The 24,552-nt window shown below is 39.0% G+C and overlaps 1 protein-coding gene across 4 annotated transcripts in view; it reads right to left on the bottom strand.

Moving 5' to 3' along the window:
- Positions 1-24,552, bottom strand: part of KIF4A (kinesin family member 4A) — a 123,517-nt gene that overhangs the window by 65,218 nt on the left and 33,747 nt on the right. For all 4 annotated transcript variants that reach the window (XR_006890378.1, XM_046673903.1, XM_046673905.1 and 1 more), the window contains exons 8-10: positions 6,890-7,006; positions 6,094-6,269; positions 1,155-1,216 (exon numbers count right to left, since the gene is read on the bottom strand). Coding sequence is in view for 3 of the 4 variants with exons in the window: in XM_046673903.1 (XP_046529859.1) it covers positions 1,155-1,216; positions 6,094-6,269; positions 6,890-7,006 (355 nt within the window). In the remaining variant the exon portion in view is untranslated. The remainder of the gene's footprint in view (positions 1-1,154; positions 1,217-6,093; positions 6,270-6,889; positions 7,007-24,552) is intronic.

The raw sequence follows: 24,552 nt of genomic DNA on the forward strand, positions 1-24,552 counted from the left end.
CTAACGGGTGTGCAGTGATATCTCATTGTGGTTTTGATTTGCATTTCTCTGCTCTGAGTATATCTTTTCGTATAACTCTGACTCTTGGACCATCATAATGTTTTACATACCCAAAATATAAACAAATAATTAAAACCAACCATGATGTAGGGGGGACCCAAAATGGAATACAAACACTAACTGTGGGAAATGCTATTTTGCTTGGATACTCTAAGCCTAAAGACAAAAACAACTGTACATAAATGCTGTAATCTAGTTCATAAAAGTGTTTCTCATCAGAGTATGGGCTAGCAATTCTGAAACTACTTTATGTGTATACCACAACTGAACAAGTGAGTAAATAGATTGCAGATAATAAGAGCTGGTTTCTCACTGTTGGAGAAAGAAGTTATAGATAAAGAGAGGAGGAAGGCTAAAATGAACCCTGTAGTGTTACACTGGAATCAGAGTTAACAGTATAAAATCATGGTTTTTAATATATATACAAGTAGATATAAAAATATAGATATGAGTATGTGTGTGGGTTACTATACATATGGATATTTCCTAGCTCTACTTGAAGAGAGGGTCTAGAAGTAGTGACACCCCAGTAACAATCAGCACACAGCGCCCAGATCTGGTTTCTAAATAGTATTTTCCAATTTAGAACAGGGCTCCTTGGAGATATGGCAGGGAAAATACAAGATGGGTGTAGAACATCTTGTGGAAATGCTCAAAAACTTGAGGGCGTGTTTAAGAACACAAGAGCTACCCTGAAGAGGCTCCTAGTGAACAAAGCAGGAACAATTTGAGCAAGAAAACAAATAATGATAGCATTGTATGTTAACCCACAAAATAAAATAAATACCCATGAGTATTTATATATATTATATGGATATAAATAAATAATCAAATAGATAAATGAGGAGAGGAGACAGCTCTTCTTCATAGTAGAATTCTAATTAATAAGTTTCTGAGGCTAGAATCCATGCTCTTTCATCCCATCTGGCTGCCTCAAAACTAACTAGCTAAGTCCTAAATAGCCAGCAAGTTTGGTAAGATCCCTACCTTGACACCAAGAGCTACCAGAAACTTTAGTATATCGGGTGAAAACAACCATCAGGAGAAATAGCCTCTGCTAGAATACACATTTAAAATTAATCTGCAACTCTTACTTTATAGATCCAGGCAGGGTACCTCCATGGGCTTGTAGCAACAAGACCTGTAGCTGTTGTACCTGGGAAAAGCAAAGAACAGTTAGCTAGTAACCAATCAAAAGCTACTTACCCCTTATCAGTGAATTAGCACCACAATTAGCAGTAGGGTAATTTTACTCGATACCTACGAAATCTAAGGCATATCTTAGGTATTACAGAAAGCATCAGGGTTGATAATTCAATGACAAAAAGAACAAGATGAGTTGTCTCTTTTGCCTAGCATCTTAATGAGTTTTTATTGAGCATTTATTTTTTAAAAATCACTCAGCACTGGGGTAGGCAATGTAGGGCAATATGAGAATAAACTCCCATAGTTTATTCTCAAGTTGACAATCCAGTTGATGAAGACAAGCCTAGGGCCTGAAACAGTAGGAAATGATATAAGACAGAAGATGCTAAGTCATCAAGTATAGTTAAGTACTTTACGGTTCTAAGAAGCAAATTAATGAAATCCCAAAACATCAAAAGAAGGCTTAATGGGGCCGGATGTTAAACCAGAGCGCAGGCCGCAGTCATCCTCTCTCATTCCCTCCCATAACAAAAGAGGAGCTGCCTGCCTCCCAGGACTAGTGTCTTCCTTTGTGCTTTGGATTCCAACTCTTTCTGTCTCCTCATGAATCTTACTCTGCTTATTATTTCTTCTTTCTTCTATATCTTCAACTTCTCTCTTTCTACAGGATCCTTTCTATTAAGATTAAAACATGTTCAAGTCTCTCTCATCTTAAAAGAAAACAAAAGCACCCTTCCCAATCCCACTTCCTATCTCTCCTGCCCTATTTCTCTCCTTCATAAAGTTCAACAGTCTACCCCCGTTGCCTCCATTCCTTTATGCTCATCTCTCTCACCTGCTCCTCAACTTACTTCAATTTGATTTCTGCCCACAGTATTCCACTGAAATAACTCTTGCTAAAGTCACCAATAATCTGCATGTCACCGCATTCCAAGGGCATTTTTCAGTCTTCATTTTACGTGACTCGTTGGTAGCATTTGGCTTACCAGACAGTATACTCTCCTGCTTTTTCTTCTATTCTTCTAGCTGATCTTCTAAGTCCCTTCCTTGGTTCATCTTCACTCCAATTGTCCTTTAAATGATAAAGTTTCTCAAAGCTCAGTGTCAGTCTTCTCGCTTTATACTCTCTCCTTAAAGTCTCATTTCTGCGTATGGTTTAAATCACTATCTATAAACCAGTGACTCCTAAATTTATCTCAAACACAGATCTTTCTGAATTTAGACCTTTATGTTAACTATCTACTTAATATTTCCACTTAGTTGTCTGCTATCCCCCAGCCTGGTCCTTCCCCAGTGCATTCCAGGTCAGTGAATATGTAGTTTCACATGCCGGAAATCTGAGCATCATACTCTCATCCCCTTATCTAATCCACTGGTCACTTCTTTCTCTCACCACCACCACCACCTCCCTAAGTCTATGCCACCATTTATCTCTCACTTGGATCATTGCAGTAACTTCTTCAATAGTCTCTATGAATCTACTCTTGCTCCACCATAATCTATTTCCACACAGTAGCCAGACCAACTTTTAAAAATGTAAATTATCAATGTTACCACCCTGCTTAAAATCATTTTTTTTGGTGAGGAAGATTAGCCCTGAGCTAACATCTGGTGCCAGTCCTCCTCTTGTTTTGCTTGAGGAAGATCAGCCCTGAGCTAACATCTGTGCCAATCTTCCTCCACTTTACGTGTGGGTTGCAGCCACAGCATGGCTGATGAGTGGTGTAGGTCCATGCTGGGGATCTGACCTGCAAACCTGGGCTGCCAAAGCAGAGCATGCCAAACTTAATCACTATGCCACTGGGCCAGCCCCTTAAACTCATTTTTAACATAGTCCATGAGGCCTTAATCAGGCCTCTACTTCTTCTCTACTCTCATATTAGAATACTTTTTCCTTGCTCTCTCTACTTTAGCCACACTGGCATTCTTTGAGTTCTTCAAATGCGCTATAATCCTTCCTAACTCAGGACCTTTGCAGACTTGCTACAGTCATGCACCACATAACGACATTTTTGTCGACGACAGACTGCATATACGACGGTGGTCCCATAAGATTAGTACCATATAGTCTAGTAGGCTATACCATCTAGGCTTGTGCAAGTACCTCTGTGATGTTTGCACAATGACGAAATCACCTAATGATGCATGACTACATATGCCTGGCACTGTTCTAAGTGCTTTACATGTATTAACTCATTTAACCCTCGCAAAAACCCTATGAAGCAGGCGCTATTATCATTATTTCCATTTTATAGTTAGGGAAACTGAAGCACAGAGAAATTGCCCAAGGTACACAGCTAGTGAGTTATAGAGCTAGGATTTGAACCTGGGCAGTTTGGCTGCAGTGTCAATGCTCTTAACCACTATATTTTGCTACACATCCTATTTCTTTTCCCTAAAATCCTCTTCCTTCTTTTCTGCATAGATAATTCCTACTCAATCCCTCAAATCTCAGCTCAAAATGTTGCTACCTCAGGGAAGCCTTCTCAGATTAGATAAACAACAGAGGTTCCATACTTTCATAGCACCCTCACCCTATAGCACACTAGCCCAGTTATAATATGTTGCTATGATTATGTGTCTAGTGTTTGTCTCTCCCACTAGACAATAAGTCCTGTGAAGGCAGAAACTGTCTGCCTTGCTCAACTATGAATCCCAGGACAGTATCTGGCACATAATAGTGCTCAATAAATATTTATTGTTGGAATGAATGAACAAATAAATGACTAGCAAGAAGAGCAGTTTTGGCAATAGGAATACACATGAAAGAAAATAGAGAGGCAAAACTGAGTATGGTATTTTATAATTGAGATGATACTGTGAACAGGTAAATTACTTATATTTTCTACAATGGCCCCTCAGAGGGAAGGAGATAAAGGAGGAGAAGGGGAGGGAAGAAAGATTAACTGAATAGTAGTTATTATCACTGAGGAGGAAGGCCAGAGATGGAGTGAGCACTGGACAGTTGGGAAACACTAGATTCCCAGTGGAAAGAGTACTATACCCTGGAAGGCAAGAGAACTTGACCGCTCCCCCCTTCCCCGCCCCGCCCAGCCTGGGTCAATCTAACTACTTGCTTTCTCAGATCCTCTATCAGGGCTGCTGAGCTGTTTCACAACCAGTTGTATGGATACCATCACAAATTCATGCTCCTAGTCAGTTACCTCACCTATTTTTGTGATTTCAAGGCTTCTGTGGTCTCCTCAATCCCTCTATCCTATTATCTGCTTGCTTGCTCTTAGAAGATGACTTTGCCTCCTACTTCACTGAGAAGATAAAGGTCATCAAGCTGAAAATCCCTCAATTTCCTTTCTTCTCCCTCTAAATTAGTGTCACTATATGCTTCCTATCCTAACCTCTTTTCTTCTAGTCTTGGGGACAGGTATCGCCTCTACTGTCTAAAGCAAATCCCTTTTTATTTCTGCTCAGGATCTCAACTACTTAGAAATGGCACCTTATCAACTAGTCCCTATTTTCAGTTTCAGTCTCTCCCAAATGGTTCCTCCACTTGTTGAAGTCTCTTTCATATTTTAAAAACAAGGATCTACATCCCTTGACCCTTGACTACCTAGCTATTGCCTTCTTTCATCTTGCTTTCTTGAAAGAAGAGCCTTTCAGCTTCCTCCACGTCTTAATCTAGCATTCACTATCCATCCCACAGTAATCTGCTCCTATCATTCCCCTGACCATCTTCTCACCAACGTCACCAGCAGCCTCCTTGTTGATTAAAAAAAAAAAAATCAATGGACTCTTTTCAATCCTTATCTTACTTTACAAGTTTACACTTTTGACGACCTTCCTTGAAACTTTCTTCCCTTGTCTTCCATGACACCATTGGTTTTCTTCCTAAGTTCTTAGTTGCTCCTTCTTAGTCTCTCTTCTTGTCTTCCCTCCTTCCCCCATTCCTTAAATGCTGCTGTTCCCCCAGAGTCCTGTCTTTGGCCTTCTTCTCTTCTTGGCCATTCGCTCATTCAGCAAATATTTAGTGAGTGCCTTTAATGTGCTAGGCACTCTTTGATTTTATCCACTACATAACTTCAGATACCATCTAAATGCTGATGACTCTCAAATCTGTATCTTCAGCTCAGACCTCTCTCCATTAAACCCATATAGACAGTTATCTTTGGACAATTCTACTTAGATGCTCCCCCAAGCTCTTCAAATTCAAAATGCCCAAAACTGAATTTCATCATTTCCATTTTCCTACATGATCCTGTTTTACTTCCTGTATTCCCTGACTCAATGATTGTTACTACCATTTATTCAGTAGTACAAGTAAGAAATCTGGGAATCAATCTTGATTCTTCCCACCCACCCTTCCACATCAAAGTTGTTATCAAGTAGACCCTATACATTCTACCTCCTTGTTTTGTTTTGTTTCCTAATTTGTCCCCTTCTCTTCATCACTACTGCTGTTATCTTTAGTTCAGGCCATAGTTCTCACCTGGATTATTATAACAGCCTAATTTATTTTCTACTTCTAGTCATGCCCACTCCTAATCCACTTTCTCTATACTTGCTAAAATGATCTCCCTAAAATACACATGTTACCATGTCACCCTCTTACTTAAAATCTTTCAATGGTTCCCCATAGCTTTCAGATTGAATTCCAAATTCCTTAACAAGTTATATGGGGACCTTCAGGATCTGATCCCTGCCTACCTCTCTTGCCTCTCTTGCCTTTTTATGAAATCTCCAATGTCACTGCCCAATCTTAAACATGACAACAAACATGTTAATAGGAGTTACTTTATGATTTCCCCTAGCCAACATAATGTTTAACCAACATCTCTAAACTTCTGGTAGAGGAGAAGCTGAGAAACAGAAGCTCTATCATTCCACTCACATACTTGTAATATTTCCCATCAAATTTTAAGTCTCTTATACCTGTTGCTTCAGATGATTAAGTTCAGCTGTCTGGGGATCAATATTAACAATGGGTTTGTTCTTGATTTTTCTTGCTCTGTCAGCATAGCGAAGGGTATTTAATGTTTCCTCTAGATTGGAGTCAGCAGGACTCACACAGGCTATCATAAGAGTATGGCTATTACCTCCTAGAGAATCTGAAAAAGAACAATGGAAGGAAGTGAAATCAAACAAGTAGGATGCAAGCAAAGCTGTCCAATTGGGTTGGTGACTTCAAACTCAGAGGTGTAAGAAAGAAAATTCTTAAGTATCTACAAATTTCCTATTTGTGCTAATATAAAAACACTAAGATTTCCGATGTGTAAAATGACATAGTTTAGAATCCTATTGCCTGTGTCCTCATTCTCAAAAGAGACTGTGATTTCAGCAGTTAATCAGGCTAAAACAGCTGGGGCCCAGCCCAAGTAAGTTAGGAGCCACTATTGGGATTAAACATTCTTAGGATGCCCCCTCTAGGTAGGTTTTAACTCCTCAAGGAATTCTGCTTATCAGCAATAATAAAGAAACAGTAACCAGGTTCATTTTCAGGTACAAAGTACTAAGTACAGTTGGCATTCTACAGATTTCTTGGCTCTCGTATATGAAAACATCTTTCCATTATCTTGGAAGCCTGCTTACCAACAGTTCTCTCTCCTATTTATCAGTTAGACAGCTCTGTGAGAGTCCAAAAATCTTGTTTTTTATATGTTCTATCTTTACTTTCTCAGCACTATCATTCTGAGGTACTCTCTTATTTTTAGAGGCACTTTAGGCTTACCTTGAAGCAGTCGCGTCAACTTGGAATCTCTGTAGGGCACAAAGCCACCCTTTTTGTCATCTCCAAGAGCACTGATTACATTTCCCAAGCATAGGAGGCCTCGGTTAATATTAATACCTAATAGCAGGAAACAAAATTTAAATTGCTTGGTAAAGTATCTAACATATACCTACACGTATCCTGAGAAAGAGAAAAGAAAGACCCCATAGAAATATTAAGCCATCAACCTTAAGGAATCCTGTTAATCCTGTTCACTTTTCTGATAGTGCCTCTTTAAGTAAAGTACAAAGGACAAACGTCCAAATGTTGGATATGCACAACTGAGTCTGTTGGCACTTCTTGTCCTTTCCCACGGAAACAAAGCAGATAGACAGGGAAGTATCACCATGACAATAACCATTTGTATAGTTATTTACTTTTTATATCCATTATCACACTTAATCCTTAAATTAGTGCTGTGAAATTAGATAAACAGCTAATTTTTATTTCCATTATTTTTACTATCATTCTTATTTTACAGATAAGAAAACTAGCTCAGGTTATTTATGACTTGTCGAAGGTTAAACAGCTGGTATGTGGTAGGCCTGAGATTCCATCTCAGGATTTCAGCCAAGTCCTATGTTCTTTCTATTATATCACACTGGAATACCTTTCTTTTCATTGCTTTGAAAGGGTAAAGATTCTTATCTACTTCTTTAATTCTAAGATTTGCTTTTTAAACATTGTAATAATCTCTGAGGTCCCTCTAAAGCCCTGCCCTTCTCATGATTATGTTTATCATGGAAAAGCTATATTGTATAATGGTTAAGGGAAAAGCTATATTGTATAATGGTTAAGTGCATGGGCTTTGGTGTCAGATGGATCTAGGTTCTAATCCTGGTTCTATCACTGACTAGTTACATGATTTTGGGTAAGTGCCTCTATAAAATGAGGCAAATCTACCTACCTCATTGGGTTGGGGTGGGGAATTAAATAAAGATACTTTTTACAAAACAAAGTTAATAAATAATTATAATTTTTGTTAGTGCCATTCTACTTTTCACTTATTCAGCCATATTTTGGACTCCCTTAAAACCTTAAACAATTATATCTACAAGATCCTGAATTCCAAAATTCCTCTCTGACTGCATCCTGCCATCCTTCCATTTGTTTCATTGATCCTGTTCTTCACCTTTATTGTGACTTCCAATTTACTGACAGTTTGTAATACTCCCAGTAGATCATCCTCTCCTGGGACTTAAACTACCTATTCTGGACCCTGTGGTCAATCATTTCAGTTATGCTTTCCCAAGTATTCACTGGACCCATGACCTTCTGCCATCCCCAGCATGTCAATTCCCAGCCATAGGTTAAACCAACTGTGTATGTGTGTATGTGTGTGCGAGTAAGCTTCTGTGGGCTACAATGCTAAAGAAAGTCACATAACCTAATGGATTAGATCCATCCATTACAAAACATGCTATCCTACCTTAGCTGAACCCTTGGTCAACTGACAATCTTTTCTTCCTCATTCTTACTTCCCCACAGCAGCTATTCTAAACGCGAATCATTTTCAAGATTGTTCTACCTTCATTCTGTTAGTAGATGATTTCAACAAATACATTATGGAGATCAAAGTTATCCACAAGGGCTCTCTAACCTTCCTGTTCCTCACTGCACAGTCTTTCCTTTGCCGTTACTAATTCATTTGTCCTTCTCCTTGTTTCAGATGAGGAAATAACCACCCTCATGTTCCCTTCAGCCTCTGTCAGTGTTTATATTCCCTCCATTTTCTCTGGGATCCTGGATCCTTTGATCTTCCCCCTCTCTCTTAGATCTTCAAGTTATCTTCCCTTCACTAATTCCTTCTTTTCAGTCTATACACATGTTCAAATATCCCCAGTCTAAAACAAAAATAATTTCCTCAAGCAACCATTCCTTTTTTCTCTTTTATTGCCAATTGGAAGGGGTACCATTTTTCAGGGCCATTTACCCTATTCGGGACAGGAAGGAGAGCCTGCTGAGATTTATCAAACCTGTTCATCGATACCTGCACTAATCCTTGTATTAGTTCATTCCTTTCTTTTATTTCCTCTTTTAGCCAAACAGAACACTGTGCCATCTTGCTGACTGATATCCCATCTGGGATGTAAGGGAGAGACTGCTGAGGTTCTTCAAACCTACTGAGCACAACTTCCACCTATAATTTCAATAGGAACAAAAAAGTCTCCAGATGAACTCTGAGAACAATCTATGGCTATGATAATCTAAGCAAGGACCACAGATTTAAGAATAAAGAGGGTGGGGGCTGGCTCCGTGGCCGAGTGGTTAAGTTCGCGCGCTCCGCTGCAGGCGGCCCAGTGTTTCGTTGGTTCGAATCCTGGGCGCGGACATGGCACTGCTCATCAAACCACGCTGAGGCAGCGTCCCACATGCCACAACTAGAAGGACTCACAACGAAGAATATACAACTATGTACCGGGGTGCTTTGGGGAGAAAAAAGAAAAAAATAAAAACTTAAAAAAAAAAAAGAATAAAGAGGGTGTTTTTTTCTTCTTCAAATGATAGTTGGGGTTTTGGAATAGAAAGGAGCAAGATAAATGAATGCTTCTCTAGAAAGAAGTCATCATAAAATAGGATCTGATTTCCTGTTGTTAAGAGATTAAATGATAAATTCTTGACATGGATGGAATATATATCATAAAGACTGGGAAGAACATGTTTGCAGAAACTTAAAATTCTGATCAAGGATGGCCACGGAGAAAAATGCCCAGAAAAAATTATAAGACCCAAAGTTCTCTCTATAAGACTGAGAACAGATCAAGTGAGGAGAGGATCAAGAATACTTCAACACCTTTGGGTCTTTGTTCACTATGGCAACAAATAAATACTAAAGTAGAGATTTTAACTTAAAAAGGGAAATATAACTTCACAAGTATCATAGAGGCACATTACAACAGGTTTCGCAACTAGAATAGAAGAGTACATTTGTAACAAGGGAGAAAAACCAGGTAGGAGAGAAAGGAAGTACCTCTATGTGCAGTGACCCTCAACTTGTGACAATTTTGCTTCCTAGGGGACATCCGGGAATATCTGGAGATATTCTGGCTGTCACAACTTGTGGGGAGTGTTACTGGCTTCTAGTGAGTAGAGGGCAAGGATGCCACTAGGCATCCTACAATGCACTAGGCAGCCCCTCCCTCACAAAATTATTTGACCCAAAATGTCAAAAGTGCCACAGCTGACAAACCCTGCTCTATATGTGAAGAAAATATGCATGAGCCTAAGGCAGGTAGCATTGCAGAATAAATTAGGGTGAAAAACAGAAGTAATATTATAGTATAGATAAAATCTGCCTAGTCAGAGAGATAGAGAATGATGTTACTGCAATGGATCACACAACTTATAGGAGTAATTACTGAAAGGGGATAGAGTGGAAGAGAACTTGATTAGGAGACAGAATCTTAATGTAAACTCTGCCTCCACTACTTATCAACATGTGACCTTGGAGAAGCCGCTGAAACTTTCTTTTATCCATAAAACAGCGTAATACATACCTTACACCTCATGGGATTATGATAAAAATCAAATGTGATCTATAAAGTGCTATCTACATGTAAGTTATCATTAATAGGGTAGAGAAACCTGGATAATCTGGATATTTGCTAAGTTACATGAGGCTGAAAGCAGAGCACCCGATAAATTCCTCATCTACTCTGACGACAATTTCTTCACCCAAAAGATACTGCACGTGAAGAAGGAAATGGCTGCTTTGGCCTTCAAATTGACACACGTGGAAGAACTGATTATATAAGTAAAATTCTGGGAATCTGGTTGTAGGGGATCAAGGGGGCATGGTCAAACATCATATGCTAGACATTAACAAAACAGATCTCCAAAATTCAGGAAAAAAGTTAAGTTTCTGGGAACAGAAAGTCTAAAGGGGAAAAAGAATAGAAGGCTTTCAAAAAGAAAATTCTAATTATCCAGTCACAAATTATTCCAATAAAACATCAATGTAGCTTCATAGGAATCGATGTAGCAAATAAACTCATATACAAAAAGAACACAGCATTACAGAAAATTCTGCTCAAACGCAGGAAACTGACAGCAAGCATTTCTCTCATCTCTCTCCTAAGACACTACAAAAATGAATTTAAAAAGTACTAATCCACAGGATCACAGAGCATAAGAGAGGAAATATCAGTAGGCAGAAAGTTTCAACATATTTTTATTTTATTTATTTTTATCTTTTTTGAGGAAGATTAGCCCTGAGCTAACTACTGCTAATCCTCCTCTTTTTGCTGAGGAAGACTGGTCCTGAGCTAACATCCATGCCCATCTTCCCCTACTTTATACGTGGGCCGCCTACCACAGCATGGCTTTTGCCAAGCGGTGCCATGTCCGCACCCTGGATCCGAACCAGCGAACCCCGGGCTGCCGAGAAGCGGAACGTGCGCACTTAACTGCTGCGCCACCGAGCCGACCCCTTCAACATATTTTTAGAGTATAGGTAGAGAAACAGTAACTGACTTAGCAAGATGGAGAAAGCTTCAATCTAAAGTACCTGCAGAGAAACAATGATGAGGATAGTGATAATAACAGCTAAGTTTATATAGTGTTTATTATAAGCCACTATTCTAGGTACTTGCTACATATTAACTCATTTAATCCTCACGATGGTCCTATGAAGCATGATTATCCCTGTATTGACATCTATGAGAGTTGAGGCACAAAGAGGTTAGGTAAGTTGCCTGAAGTCACACAGCTAATAAGTGATAGAGGCAGGATTCAAATGTACACAGTCCGGCTCCAAACTCCATGGTCTTAATTTCTATGGTCTATGGAAATGAGCTAATTTGCTCACTTGGAGGCACCAGGTACCTTGGAAAAAGGAGAGACTTGAGGCTGAAAAGACGGGATTGGTACAAAACGTATATAAAGAACTCTTGAACTCTCAAGTCTCCCTTCAGAGCCATGTGACTACTGTGTCTCCTGTTCTCAATCATCCCCAGTCTACCTAACAGGATAGTCATTCTAATACTTTCCCATTAAATGGTGATATTCTCTTGGGACTGTCTCAAGCTCTTTCCTTACTATATACACTCTCCCTGGGTTATCTCATCCATGCCTACAACTCCAATAAATACCTATATTAATGACTCCCTAAATCTGCATGTCCAAACCAGACCTCTTTCCTATTGTCTAAAGCTATATATTTCAGCTGCCTACTGAATAACCTCCAGTGAGCTGTACCCATGTGGCATTGCATAAAAACGTTGAAGAAAACAGAATTCATCTTTCAGTGCAAATCTATTTCACTTCCAGCACTGTTCCTTTTCATTGTGTTACCATCTAACCAGTCACCCAACAAACAGCAAACCTGAGACATCCCGGACTCCTCCTTTTTTCTCACCCTACACATCCAAGTCCTTTTCATTGAACATTTTTTTTAGTGAATACATATGTACAATGTTCTAGGCATTGTGCTAGGTATTAGAGATACAAACATGTATAAGTTATAATCCTTACCCTCGAGGAGTTCATAATCTAAAGGAAGAGACAGACACATAAACAAATAATTGCAAATATAATGTTAAAGGAAGAGATATGTATAGTAAAAATGGGTTTCATAGGAGGGAGAGGTAAATTTTACTTGTGAAGGTAAAGGAAGGCTTCAGAGAAGAATTGAAAATTTGAGTTGAACTGTGAAGGATGACTAGGGCAATGCCAAAAGAGGGGGTAAGGGTAGGAAAGAAGAATGTAAGAGCATTCCAGGAGAGGAAGTAGCACATATGAAGGCACATATTTGTGAGAGAGCATAATGAATTTAGGGACTACAGGTAGTTCAATATAAATACAATGCAAGACATAAGATGGAGAGTGACAAATAATGAGGCCAGAGGACAGTTGGGGAGAGATCATAAAGGGCAAGGCAGACATGTCATGCTCAAGTATTTGTATTTATCCTGTAGGACAGGGGTTTTCAAATTGTGTTCCCCAGAATCTTAGGGATACTTTAGGGAACCACAGAGATACTTTTGAGTTTCTGCAACTGTAATTTGAATTTTTAAAAAAAAATTATTATATTTTATTGTGGTAAAATATACATAACATAAATTTACCGTTTTAACCGTTTTTGGTTTTTGGGTTTTTTTCTTTTACTGAGGAATATTCACCCTGAGCTAACACCTGTGCCAATCTTCCTCTGTTTTGTTCAGTGTGTGGGCCACCAGCACAGCATGGCCACTAACAAAGAGGTGTAGGTCCACGCCTAGGAACCAAACCCAGGCCCCCACAGCAGAGCGCACTGAACTTAACCACTAGGCCACCGGGGCTGGCCCATATTTTAACCATTTTTAAGAGTACAGTTCAGTGGCATTAAGTACATTCATATTGTTGTGCAACCATCAACGCTACTGAAAACTGTTTTTAACTATTTAAAAAACTGCATTTAAATGGCTTACCTCAATGTGCTATATACCAAATCTTAACACAATGGAGTCTACTGACTCACCATCTTCTGCAACCAGGTTAATTAATTTTTCTGCAGTCTTTGAAAATACCTCTATTATTTGTGTATATGTTTGGATTTTTTGCAAATGTGTAGTTTAAGGTTGTGGCTTTGCACTAAAGTTTTTCCCAGTTCACATGCTCACTCATGGAAAATTGTGCAAGTAATTATACCATTATAGCACATGAGCTTGTACTGAAACACCAGACAGAAGCAGTTATTTAATTCATGTGCTCATCATTGCATTACAGTCAGCTGTGTAGTACCAAATGAATATGGAACTCAACATGTTAAGATGATATGGTATTAAAGATGGTTTCACAATCTAAGTGTCCGCTGATGGATGAATGGATAAAGAAAACGTAGTGTATACACACACACACATATATACATGCATACATATGTATACACATATACACATATACGTATGTATATGTAACGTATGTGTGTATACACACACACACACACACACAATGGAATATCATTCAGCCATAAAAAAAGGGATTCCTGCCATTTGTGACATGGATGGGCCTTGAGAGCATTATGCTAGGTGAAATAAATCAGAAAGAGAAAGACAAATACTGTGTTTCTCACTTATGCATGCAATCTAAAAAAGCTGAACTCATAGAGAGAGAGCAGAACGGTGGCTGCCAGAGGCTGAGGGGTGGGGGAAATGGGGAGATATTGGTCAAATGGTGCAAACTTCCAGCTATTAGATGAATAAGTTCTGGGGATCTCATGTACAGCAATGGTGACTACAATTAACAGTACTGTATTATATATTTGTTAGTTAAGAGAGTAAATCTTAAATGTTATCACCACACACACACACACAAAATGCTAAGCATGTGAGGGGATGGAGGTGTTAACTAACCTTATTGTGGTAACTATTTTGCAATATATATATATGTATCAAATCATCATGTTGTACGCCTTAAACTTACTTATGTTATATGTCAATAATACCTCAATAAAGCTGAAACAAAAGATTAAATGAGATCATAAATATGAAGCACTTAGCCAATGGCGCTCAAAAAAAAAAAGATGATTTTAGTGCTTCTTGTAAGCTTTGCAAGTGTCTTGTTAGACATTTATAGTTATTATATAACATAAATTAGGAAAGATATTGTTAGTGATCCAACTTTGGATTTAAATGTCCCATCATTCCTCATTGAAGCTCCTGGATCAGTTTAATAAGTAAAGAGAATCCTGAGATTGTAAAGTGGGCTGTTAAAAAATGTTTATAATTTGCAACTACGTTTATCAGTATGAATCAGAATTTTCTTGATAATGTGTCACCAGAACAAATTATAGGAAATATATGCAAAGAATTAAGAAGGTTCACTGGAAACTAGTTTGTAATAGCAAAAGTCTAGAACCAACCCAAATATTCATCAATAGGGAAATGGTATAATAAATATAATAGCATATCTATACAATCTATGGACATGAAAAAGAACATGAGAGAGATGTACATGCTGATAGGAAACAATCTCCAACATATATCATTTAGTGGAAAAAATAAAGAGTAGAGTAGAACAGAGTACACAGTATGCTTCCATTTGTATACAAAGAGAATATCTAGAGATGTGGACTAAGGATTTTGGGAAAGAGAAAAAATTATGTTTCATTATACTGCATTTAAAAAAAATTTTATCTTGAAATAAGTACAGATTCACAGGAAGTTGCAAAAAAATGTACAGGAAGGTCTTGTGCACCAGATACAGAACTCTCCTACCACCACAAGGCTCTCTCGTGCTAACCTTTGTAGGCACACCTAACCCTTCACCTCTCAGTACCTAACCCCTGGCAACCATTAATCTGTTCTCCCCTATAATTTTGTTATTTCAAGAATGCATAAATGGCATCATACAGTATGGAACTTTTTGAGACTGGCTGCTTTTGTTTTACTCAGCATAACAATAATCCATCCAAGCTGCTGTCTGTATCAATAGTTCACTCCTTTTTACTGATGAGTAGTATTACTCGGCATGGATGTACCACAGTTTGTTTAACCATTCACCTGCTAATGGATATTTCTGCGTGAGCATATACCTTCTCTGGGATAAATGTCCAATTGTGCAATTGCCTTATCGTATGGCAAGCACATGTTTAGTTCTAGAAGAAATAGACTATTTCCCAGAGTGGCTGTACCTTTCTGCATTCCCACTGGCAATGTACCAGAGATCCAATTTCTCCACATTCTTGCTATCATTTGGTATTGTCACTTTGTTTTCTTTTAGCTACTCTGAGAGGGGGGCAGTAATATCTCGTTATGGTTTTCATTTGTATTTCCTTAATGATTAAGGATGTTGAACATCTTTTCATGTGCTTACTGCCACGTGTATATCCTCTTTGGTAAAATATCGGTTCATGTCTTTTGCCCATTTTCCATTTGGATTGTTTTTCACTACCAAGTTTTGAGAGGTCTTTGTATATTCTAGATATGATATATTGCATTTTTTATCACGGAAATTTTGTGATACAAAAGTTAACATAAAGAAAGAAATTGTGATCATTAAAATAGCTATAATATTCTTATTGTTTTAAGATTGACTTAATGTTATAAAAACAAACATAAAATAAATTTATGTGAATTTAAAATCTGTTTTTTAATTTATTTCAAATGTTAGAATCTATTACAAGATTTCATTTCAAAGAGTTCCTCTGCTTTAAAAGGAAGGCAGATTAAAAACACCTGTTGTAGGGGCCAGCCTGTGGCTGAGTGGTTAAGTTCACGTGCTCCGCTGCAGGTGGCCCAGTGTTTCATCAGTTCGAATCCTGGGCGCGGACATGGCACTGCTCATCAAACCACGCTGAGGCAGCGTCCCATATGCCACAACTAGAAGGACCCACAACGAAGAATATACAACTATGTTGGGGCTTTAAGGGGAAAAAGGAAAAAAATAAAATCTTAAAAAAAAAATCTGTTGTAGATGATGGAAACAAATGAAAGGCTTTAAAGAGGGGGTAAAAATGATCAGATTTGGATTTTAGAAATATTGCTTTGGTAGTCATTTGGAAGGCAGATTTGGGAGTAAAAACCAGGTGTTTAAGAAACAATTTAGGAGGGGCCGGCTCTGTGGCCGAGGGGTTAAGTTCGCGCGCTCCACTGCGGCGGCCCAGGGTTTGGATCCTGGGCGTGGACATGGCACTGCTCGTCAGGCCACGTTGAGGCGGCGTCCCACATCCCACAACTAGAAGGACCTGCAACTAAGATATACAACTGTGTAGGGGGCGGGGGGGGGGGGGGGTTGGGGAGATAAAGCAGGAAAAACAAAAAAAGATTGGCAACAGTTGTTAGTCCAGGTGCCAATCTTTAAAAAAAAAAAAAAGAAACAATTTAGGAGGTTATTTTAACAGTTCAGGTGAGAGATCTCTAAGGACTGGAATAAGGTTTTTCCATTCCATTGAATGAAGGAGATAGAAGTCAAAGGTATTTAAGACATAAAAATGACATGAACAAGAGACCTTTTGGATGTGGGAGATAAGACAGAGAATGAATACAACGTGTGCTTATATTCCAGGAATAAGGCAGATATTCATTCATCTGGCCAGCCAACAGTTATTGAACATCTACTGTGTGCCAGACACAGTGCTTGGCACAGGTGCCAGGAAAAATAAGAACTAGTCTCTAACTTCAAGGATCTCAAAGTCAATTGGGAAAAACAGATAAATAAATCTTTACAATGAAAAGGGAGAATGCTGTGAGACTTGGTAGAGTGGCAACTGACTGGGAAGAGAGATAATCTTCTATATCAGGATAAGGCTTTGGGTTACAGGCTTTTAGGTAAATGCATTTGTCAAAATCCAGCTAATATACACTTAAGATTTGTTCTTTTCATTGTAAAGTTTACATGTAAATAATCTAAACAAATATCAAACACCAATTAATAATACATAAGCTTAAGTATTTAGGAGGAAGTGTACTAATGTGTGTGATTTACTTTAAAATGCATTTTTAAAAAGATTATGGATTAATGAGTGGATAGATGGACAGATATGTAATAAAGCAAATACAGAAAAATGTTAATGGTGGAATCTAGATGCTAGGTATAAGGGGTGTTCCTGCAAAATCTTTCAACTTTGCTGTATCTGAAAAATTTCATAATAAAATGTTAGGAGAAAATACCATGGGAACAGCAACTGATGGAAAGACTTTGACCTCAAGTAGAGGTTTCATAGGTGAGTGACATCTGAATTGTGAATTGAAATATTAATAGGAACTGTCAGCCAGACCAAAAGGGAGAAAGAACTCAGGCATTCAATGAGGGCCTACAATGACATGTCAGGCACTGTGCCAGGCCCTAGGGATTCAAAGATGAGTAAGACTTAGTTCCCACTTTTGAATGGCTTGCTGTCTACTAGGGGAGTCAGACAGGTAAGATGACTATAATACAGAGTTGGGGTAGTGTTAGCGTAGGAAAAACGTAAGCACTAGATGGGATGTGAAGAATTGGAGGTGATCAAAGAAAGTTTCTTAAAGGGGATGAAATTGGAGGTGAGTATTGAAGGGCAAAATAGAATTAGCCACATGAAGACAGAAGGAAGGTATTTCCGGCTGAGGAAGCAGAATGTACAAATATGCACAGACAAGAGATAACCTGGCACACATAGTATGGCTAAGCAGATTTCAAGGAAGGGGTGGGGAGAGGGGAAACTAGCCAGGTAGACAGGGCTAGAGTGCAAAGGCCATGCTAAGCAGCGTGGTACAAAATGAGGAGCTATGGGAAGAGCTCTAAGCAGGGTTATCCAGTTAGGAAGAATATCTTGGCTGCTGGTTAGTAGATGACTTAAAAGGGTGCCTGACTGAAGACAGGGAAACCAACTGGAAAGCTTGCTATAAGCTAAGAAAGGATGAAGGCCTGAACTAAGGTAGTGGTGGTAGGGTTAGAGAAAAAAAAAGTGACTTGAAAGACAGGAAAGTAAGACTGACAGGACTTGGTGACTGAAGGATTGAGAGAAAGAGCCAGAATGAAGGAAGAGTATGGAATGATGCCGTGGTTTCTGGCTTGCGTGACTTGGGGGATGTTGGTATTATTTAATGCAGGTGATGGAGGGGCAGGTTCAACAGAGGCAGGGAGGGATGAGGAGTTCAATTTCTTTTTTTTTTTTTTAGGAAGATTAGCCGTAAGCTAACATCTGCTGCCAATCCTCTTTTTGCTGAGGAAGACTGGCCCTGAGCTAACATCCATGCCCATCCTCCTCTACTTTATACGTGAGACGCCTACCACAGCATGGCTTTTGCCAAGTGGTGCCATGTCTGCACCTGGGATCTGAACCAGGGAACCCCAGGCCGCTGAAGCGGAACGTGAGCACTTAACCACTCTGCCACTGGGCCGGCCCCAGGAGTTCAATTTTAGATATGTAGAATGGGAGGTGCCTGTGGGACATTCATGAGATGCCCCACAAGCAACTACATTTATAGACTGAAATACAGATGTGAGATATGGGCTGGAGATAGAAGTTTGGGATTGGCCGTATATAGGTAGGAGCTATAAGCACATAAGTGGGTAAGACCACTCAGGGTGGTGCAGAAGTGGCAAAGTGATGGTCTTGAACAGTGAGAAGAGAAAGAAAAAAATCCTAGGACAGAACTTGGGCTGTATTTCAGGTATGGGTGAGTAGAAGAGGAGCCTGAGAAAGAGTCCTCAGAAAAGTATGAGGAAACCCAGGAGAGAGTAGTGTCACAGATCCAAGGGAGGAATGAGACTGTCCAGAAAAAGGGGCAGAGCATCAGACACTGCAAAGTCATCAAGTAAGAGGAGACTAAAAACACCCTAATGGATCCAGTTGTTCAGGTCATTGGGTGACCTCGGCAGGGAGTTTCCAGGGAATGAGGATGGAGGGTTGGCAAAAAAGCAGAGTGAAAGGAAAAGAGAAGAGAGCAGTAATAGGAGGAGGATGAAGGATTTTGTTTTGTTTTAAAATGGCAGAAATACGTTAGCATGCTTCTTTGCTGAAGGGGAAAAGCCAGTAGAGAGGGAGAGGATAAAAACACAAGAGGAACAGGGGCCAATGGAAGCAGGTTTCCAAGGCAGTGGGGAGGAAAAAACCCTAGCAGAGAACATACAACTACAACAGCACAGAGATCTGAAATAAGGGTATTGTTTGGAAAACGATGAGTAGACCGCTGTGATTGGAACCCTGTAGTTTGTGGGGAAGTGGTAGGAAATGAAGCTGGAAATATAGAGGGGCCAGAAAATGACAATGTAGTCCCTTGGTATATACTACAGAATTTCAGAGGAGAAAAAGTACATTTGAAGATGAAATGGTTACAAAAGGCAACATCGAAAAATCTCAAGACTTAAGTTGGACCTTGAAAGATGGCTATGGTGTAGATAGTTTGATGGGAGAGAGGGGAAATACTACATTCTGGGAAATAAGAGGAAATGGCTGTGATGAAAGTGCACAGAAGCCAGAATTAGCAGGGCATTTTGTAGAGGCCGTGTAGCTGGAGTAGAGAGTGTGGGCAGGGAAGCTGTAAAAGACAGCTGAGGCGGTAGGCTGGGTCCAGGGTACAAAGGGTCTGGAAGGCCTGGCTACAATTTTTAGACTTCATCCTGTAAGCAGTGTTGTGCCACTCAGTTTCTAATCAGGAGAGGTACCATGTACAAAGGGTATTTTAAGGCAATTAATGTAGCTATGGTGTTTAGAATGGAATGCCTCCTAGGAGCCAAAATGTTAGGAGGCTCTTGACCAGGTGTACAGGGTGAAGGCATGGATTTTGTAGAGGCAGCAGGAACGGACTGGAAGTGGGTGCATCTCCACAACATTGCTAAGGAAGAACTAACAGCAGGAGGTGGGCACACATTCCTAATTGAGGAGATCATGCTGGGTGCAATAATTAGCATAATGGAATAGGAAGAAAAAGCAAAAGAAACTGAAAAGAAATAGTTTGAGTTAGGAAAAGAACTAGGAGAGTGAGAATTTACAAACCAAGAGAAGAGTTTCAAGAAGGGTATGTTCAAGCGTCAATGCCACAGAGGTCAGGTAAGATAGGCCCTGAAAAGAAGCAATTCATTTTGGTAATTAAGATACCACTGGTGATGTTTCACATAGTGGTTTTAGCAAGGTGAGTAAAGACAGACCACCAAAAGAGTGAATCAGGTTCTTAGATACAAAATCAATATTGAAAAATAAATTTTATTTTCATACGCCAAAAACAAAGTTAGAATATAAAATTTAAAAAGATTCTATTTATATTGGTTACAGGAGTTTGTTCAGTTTGTGAAAATTCATCTAGCTATTCACCCATGACATATGTACTTTTCTGTTTGTATATTATACTTTAATAAAAAGATTTTAAAATATCACTTTCAATACTGTCAAAATAGAAATTACCTAAGAATACAACAAAAAATGTATAAGACTTCTACAGGGAAAATTATTGAGAAATATTAAAGAAGTCCTAAATAAATGGAGAGATATAGCACATAGATTTGCAAGACTTAATTTGACTTAATAGAACAGAGTGCCCAGAAACAGACCAAGACATATTTGGGCACTTAATATATGACAGAAGTGGTACTGCTCATCAATGAGGAAAAAATGGACTTTTTAATAAATAGTGCTAGGACAAATGGGTATTCATATGGAAAAACAAAATTGAAGCCCTACATCATACCATGTACAAAAACAGTTCTAGGTGGATTAAAGACTTAAATGTTAAAGGCAAAATTGTGAAGGTTTTATTATATAATATAGAAGAATACCTTCAAGACCTTGGGACACTAAAGGATTTCTTAAACGAGACACAAAGTGAAGGAATTGTAAATGAAAAGAGAGTGAAAAGACAAGCCAGAGGTGAGGGAGAAGATATTTGCAAAACATGTGGGGGTGCGGAGGTTTGCAATAAAAATAACTGAACAGTGACTAGAATCTACAGTATACAAAGAATTACTTTTCAAAATCAGTAAGAAAAAGACACAATAGAAAAATGGGCAAGACTAGAAGAGGCAATTTATAGAAAATATACATCACCAATAAACATGAAAAGGTGATCAACCCCTTTAGTCATCGAGGTAATGAAACTTGAAACCATGATGAGGTTGATCATTCCACACCAACTGGATTGGTAAAAGTTTTAAATTCTGATAAAACAGTGTTAGGGAATGTGGAGCAACAGGGACTCTCATACATTGGAACACTTTGGAAGACAGTTGGGTGAATATGTAGCCTATGACCCAGTAATTCTACTTCTAGGTATATACCCTAGCAAATTCTTACACATATGATCAGGATACATGAACAAGAATGTTCATAAGGGCATTGTTCATAACAGCCAAAAACTGGAAACAAGTGAAATATCCATCAACAATAGAAACAATAAGTAATGGTATAGTCACCCAATGGAATACTATAACGAAATGGAAATAAAGGAACTACAGCTATATGCAACATAGATGACTCTCTCATACACAACAATGAATAGAAGATCTAAAATACAAAAGACTACATACAGTATCATTCGGTTTATATAAAGTTTAAAAAAAGACAAAATTAAATTATGCTATTTAGACATATATACACAGGTGGCACTACAAGGGAATTACTAATACAAAAGTCAAAAGTGGTTACCTCTAGAGGGAAGAGAGGGGGTCATGACCTGAGAAGAGTGTACACAGGTGCTGGAAATGTTTTGTTTTCCAAGCTAAGTGGCAGTTACATGGGTGTTCACTTTGTAATTATGTATTAAACTATATAAATGATTTATGCACTTTTATGTATGTACACTATAGCTCACCAAAAAATATAACTAAGAGTGAACCACATGTGTTGCTAAGCAGTGTAAACTTTTTTGAGGAGCTTGACTCTAAAGGGAAGGAGATAGGGTAGCAGTTACAGGAGGATTCAGGATTGAAGGCATTTGTGTACATATGTTCACCAAAATATACGTACAAGAATATTCATAGCAGCACTATTGATAATAGTCCCACCCAAATGCCCATCCAACAGTAAAAAGGATAAATAGTGGCATATTCACCAATGAAATATGTATAGTAATGAAAATGAATGAACTACAACCACATGCAATAATATGGATGAGGGACGTCAGCATCATAATGGAGTGATTGCCCCCTTTGTCTCTCCCCTCTAACTTACAACCAGTAGGACATCCATAGACCAATGAAGGATCCTCTGCACAGCACACCAGAATGCCTGAGAGATCCATACATCTATACATCTGAAGGTGGGTGGACTGGCCAGCACACCTAGAAAACCCAGGAGCAGCAATGGAGGCAGCATGCACAGTAGCAGCCCCACCACCACAGCAGCGCCTGAGGCCGCGGAGAGCCCAGTAACAGTGACAGCAGAGCCCACAACCCTGGTTACCCTGCAGCTGCAGCAGCACCCACAACCTTGGTCACCCAACTTGCAAAAGCAGTACCTGCAAACCCAACAACCCTGGATGTAGAGGGGGCACCTGTGACCCTTGCTCCTGCCCCACTCTCCACCTCCTCCCACCATAGTGGGAGAACCCAGGACCCAGGCAACTCCAGAAGCAGCAAGGCGCCAGCAACCTCAGAGGCACAAGCAGCACAACAAGGGCACTGATGACACCTCTGGCAGAGGTAGTGGAGGGTGGAAAGCACAGGCTCTCAAATACAACCAGAAGCAGCTCAGAATCAAAGTAAACAAGGCTTTACTCAAATAAGAAAGGTATTCACTACTACAAATGTGCTGGCAGAGGAACAGTTCATTGAGCACCACAAAAAATTATAGTAACACTGAATCACAAAAAGAAAATAACAATTCTCCAGAAACCAAACTTGAAGTCATGAAAGATTGCAATCTAACTGATAGAGAATTCAAAATAGCTGTCATGAAGAAATTGAACGATCTACAAGAAAACTCAGAAAGACAGTTCAATGAATTTGGGAACAAAATTAATGAGCAGAAGGATCATTTCACCAAAGAGATTGAAATTCTAAAAAAGAACCAAAAAGAAATTCTGGAGCTGAAGACCTCAATAAATGAGATGAATAAAGTAGAAAGCATTGGAAATAGAGCAGACCACTTTAAGATAGAAATCTAGAAATGATCCGGGTAGAAGAGGAGAGAGAAGTAAGATTTTTTAAAAATGAAGAAATTCTATGAGAATATCTAACTCAATTAAGAAAAGTGACTTAAAGATAATGGGTAACCCAGAAAGAAAAGAGAGGGAGAAGGGAGCAGAGAGTTTATTTAAAGAAATAAAAGAGGAGAACTTCTCAAACATAGGGGAGGAACTGGATCTAACAAGTACATGAAGCTAATAGAACACCTAATTATCTCAATGCAAAAAGACCTTCTCTGAGACACATTATACTAAAACTGTCAAAAGTCAATGACAAAGGAAGAAAAAAACAATAACCTACAGGGGAACACCCATTAGGCTATCAGCAGATTTCTGAGGAGAAACTCTACAGGCCAGGAGAGTGAAATGATATATTCAAAATATTGAGAGATAAAAACAGTCAGCCAATACTCTATCCAGCAAAGTACCTTCCAAATATGAAGGAGAAAGAAAGGCTTTCTCAGACAAACAAAAGCTAAAGAGTTCATCAGCACTAGACATGTCTTACAAGAAATCTTGAAAAGAGCTCTCCCACCTGAAATGAAAAGGCAAAGGTATACAAAACTTTAAGGAAGGTGATAAATAAACAGACAGAACCACAAAGTTACAACTCTATATCAGAATAGGTTAGTAAATAATCAAAACACAAAGGTTAAATGGAAAGAAAGCATTAAAAATACCTATAACTACTTCAATTTGGTAACAAACTAACAAGACAAAAAAGAATAATGAGACAACAATAACTCAGAAGGAGGAGATGAAAGGGATGAAACTTGCTTACGCTAATGGAGATAAGGGGTTATCAGAAAATGGACTCTTATGTATGAGACCTTTTTTTTCTTTGTCTGCAAAGCCACCCAGTACATAGTTGTATATTCTGGTTGCAGGTCCCTCTGGTTCTGCCATGTGGGATGCCACTTCAGCATAGCCTGATGAGTGGTGCTAGGTCCACGCCCAGGATCCGAACCAGCGAAACCCTGGGCTGCTGAAGCAGAGCATGTGAACTTAACCACTTGGCCACAGGGCCAGCCCCCTATGAGACTTTTTATACAAACCTCATGGTAATCATTGAACAAAAAATCAGAGTAGAGCCACAAATCATAAACAAAG

The sequence above is a fragment of the Equus quagga genome, chromosome 10 (genome assembly GCF_021613505.1).
Source record: "Equus quagga isolate Etosha38 chromosome 10, UCLA_HA_Equagga_1.0, whole genome shotgun sequence".
Classification (NCBI taxonomy): domain Eukaryota; kingdom Metazoa; phylum Chordata; class Mammalia; order Perissodactyla; family Equidae; genus Equus; species Equus quagga.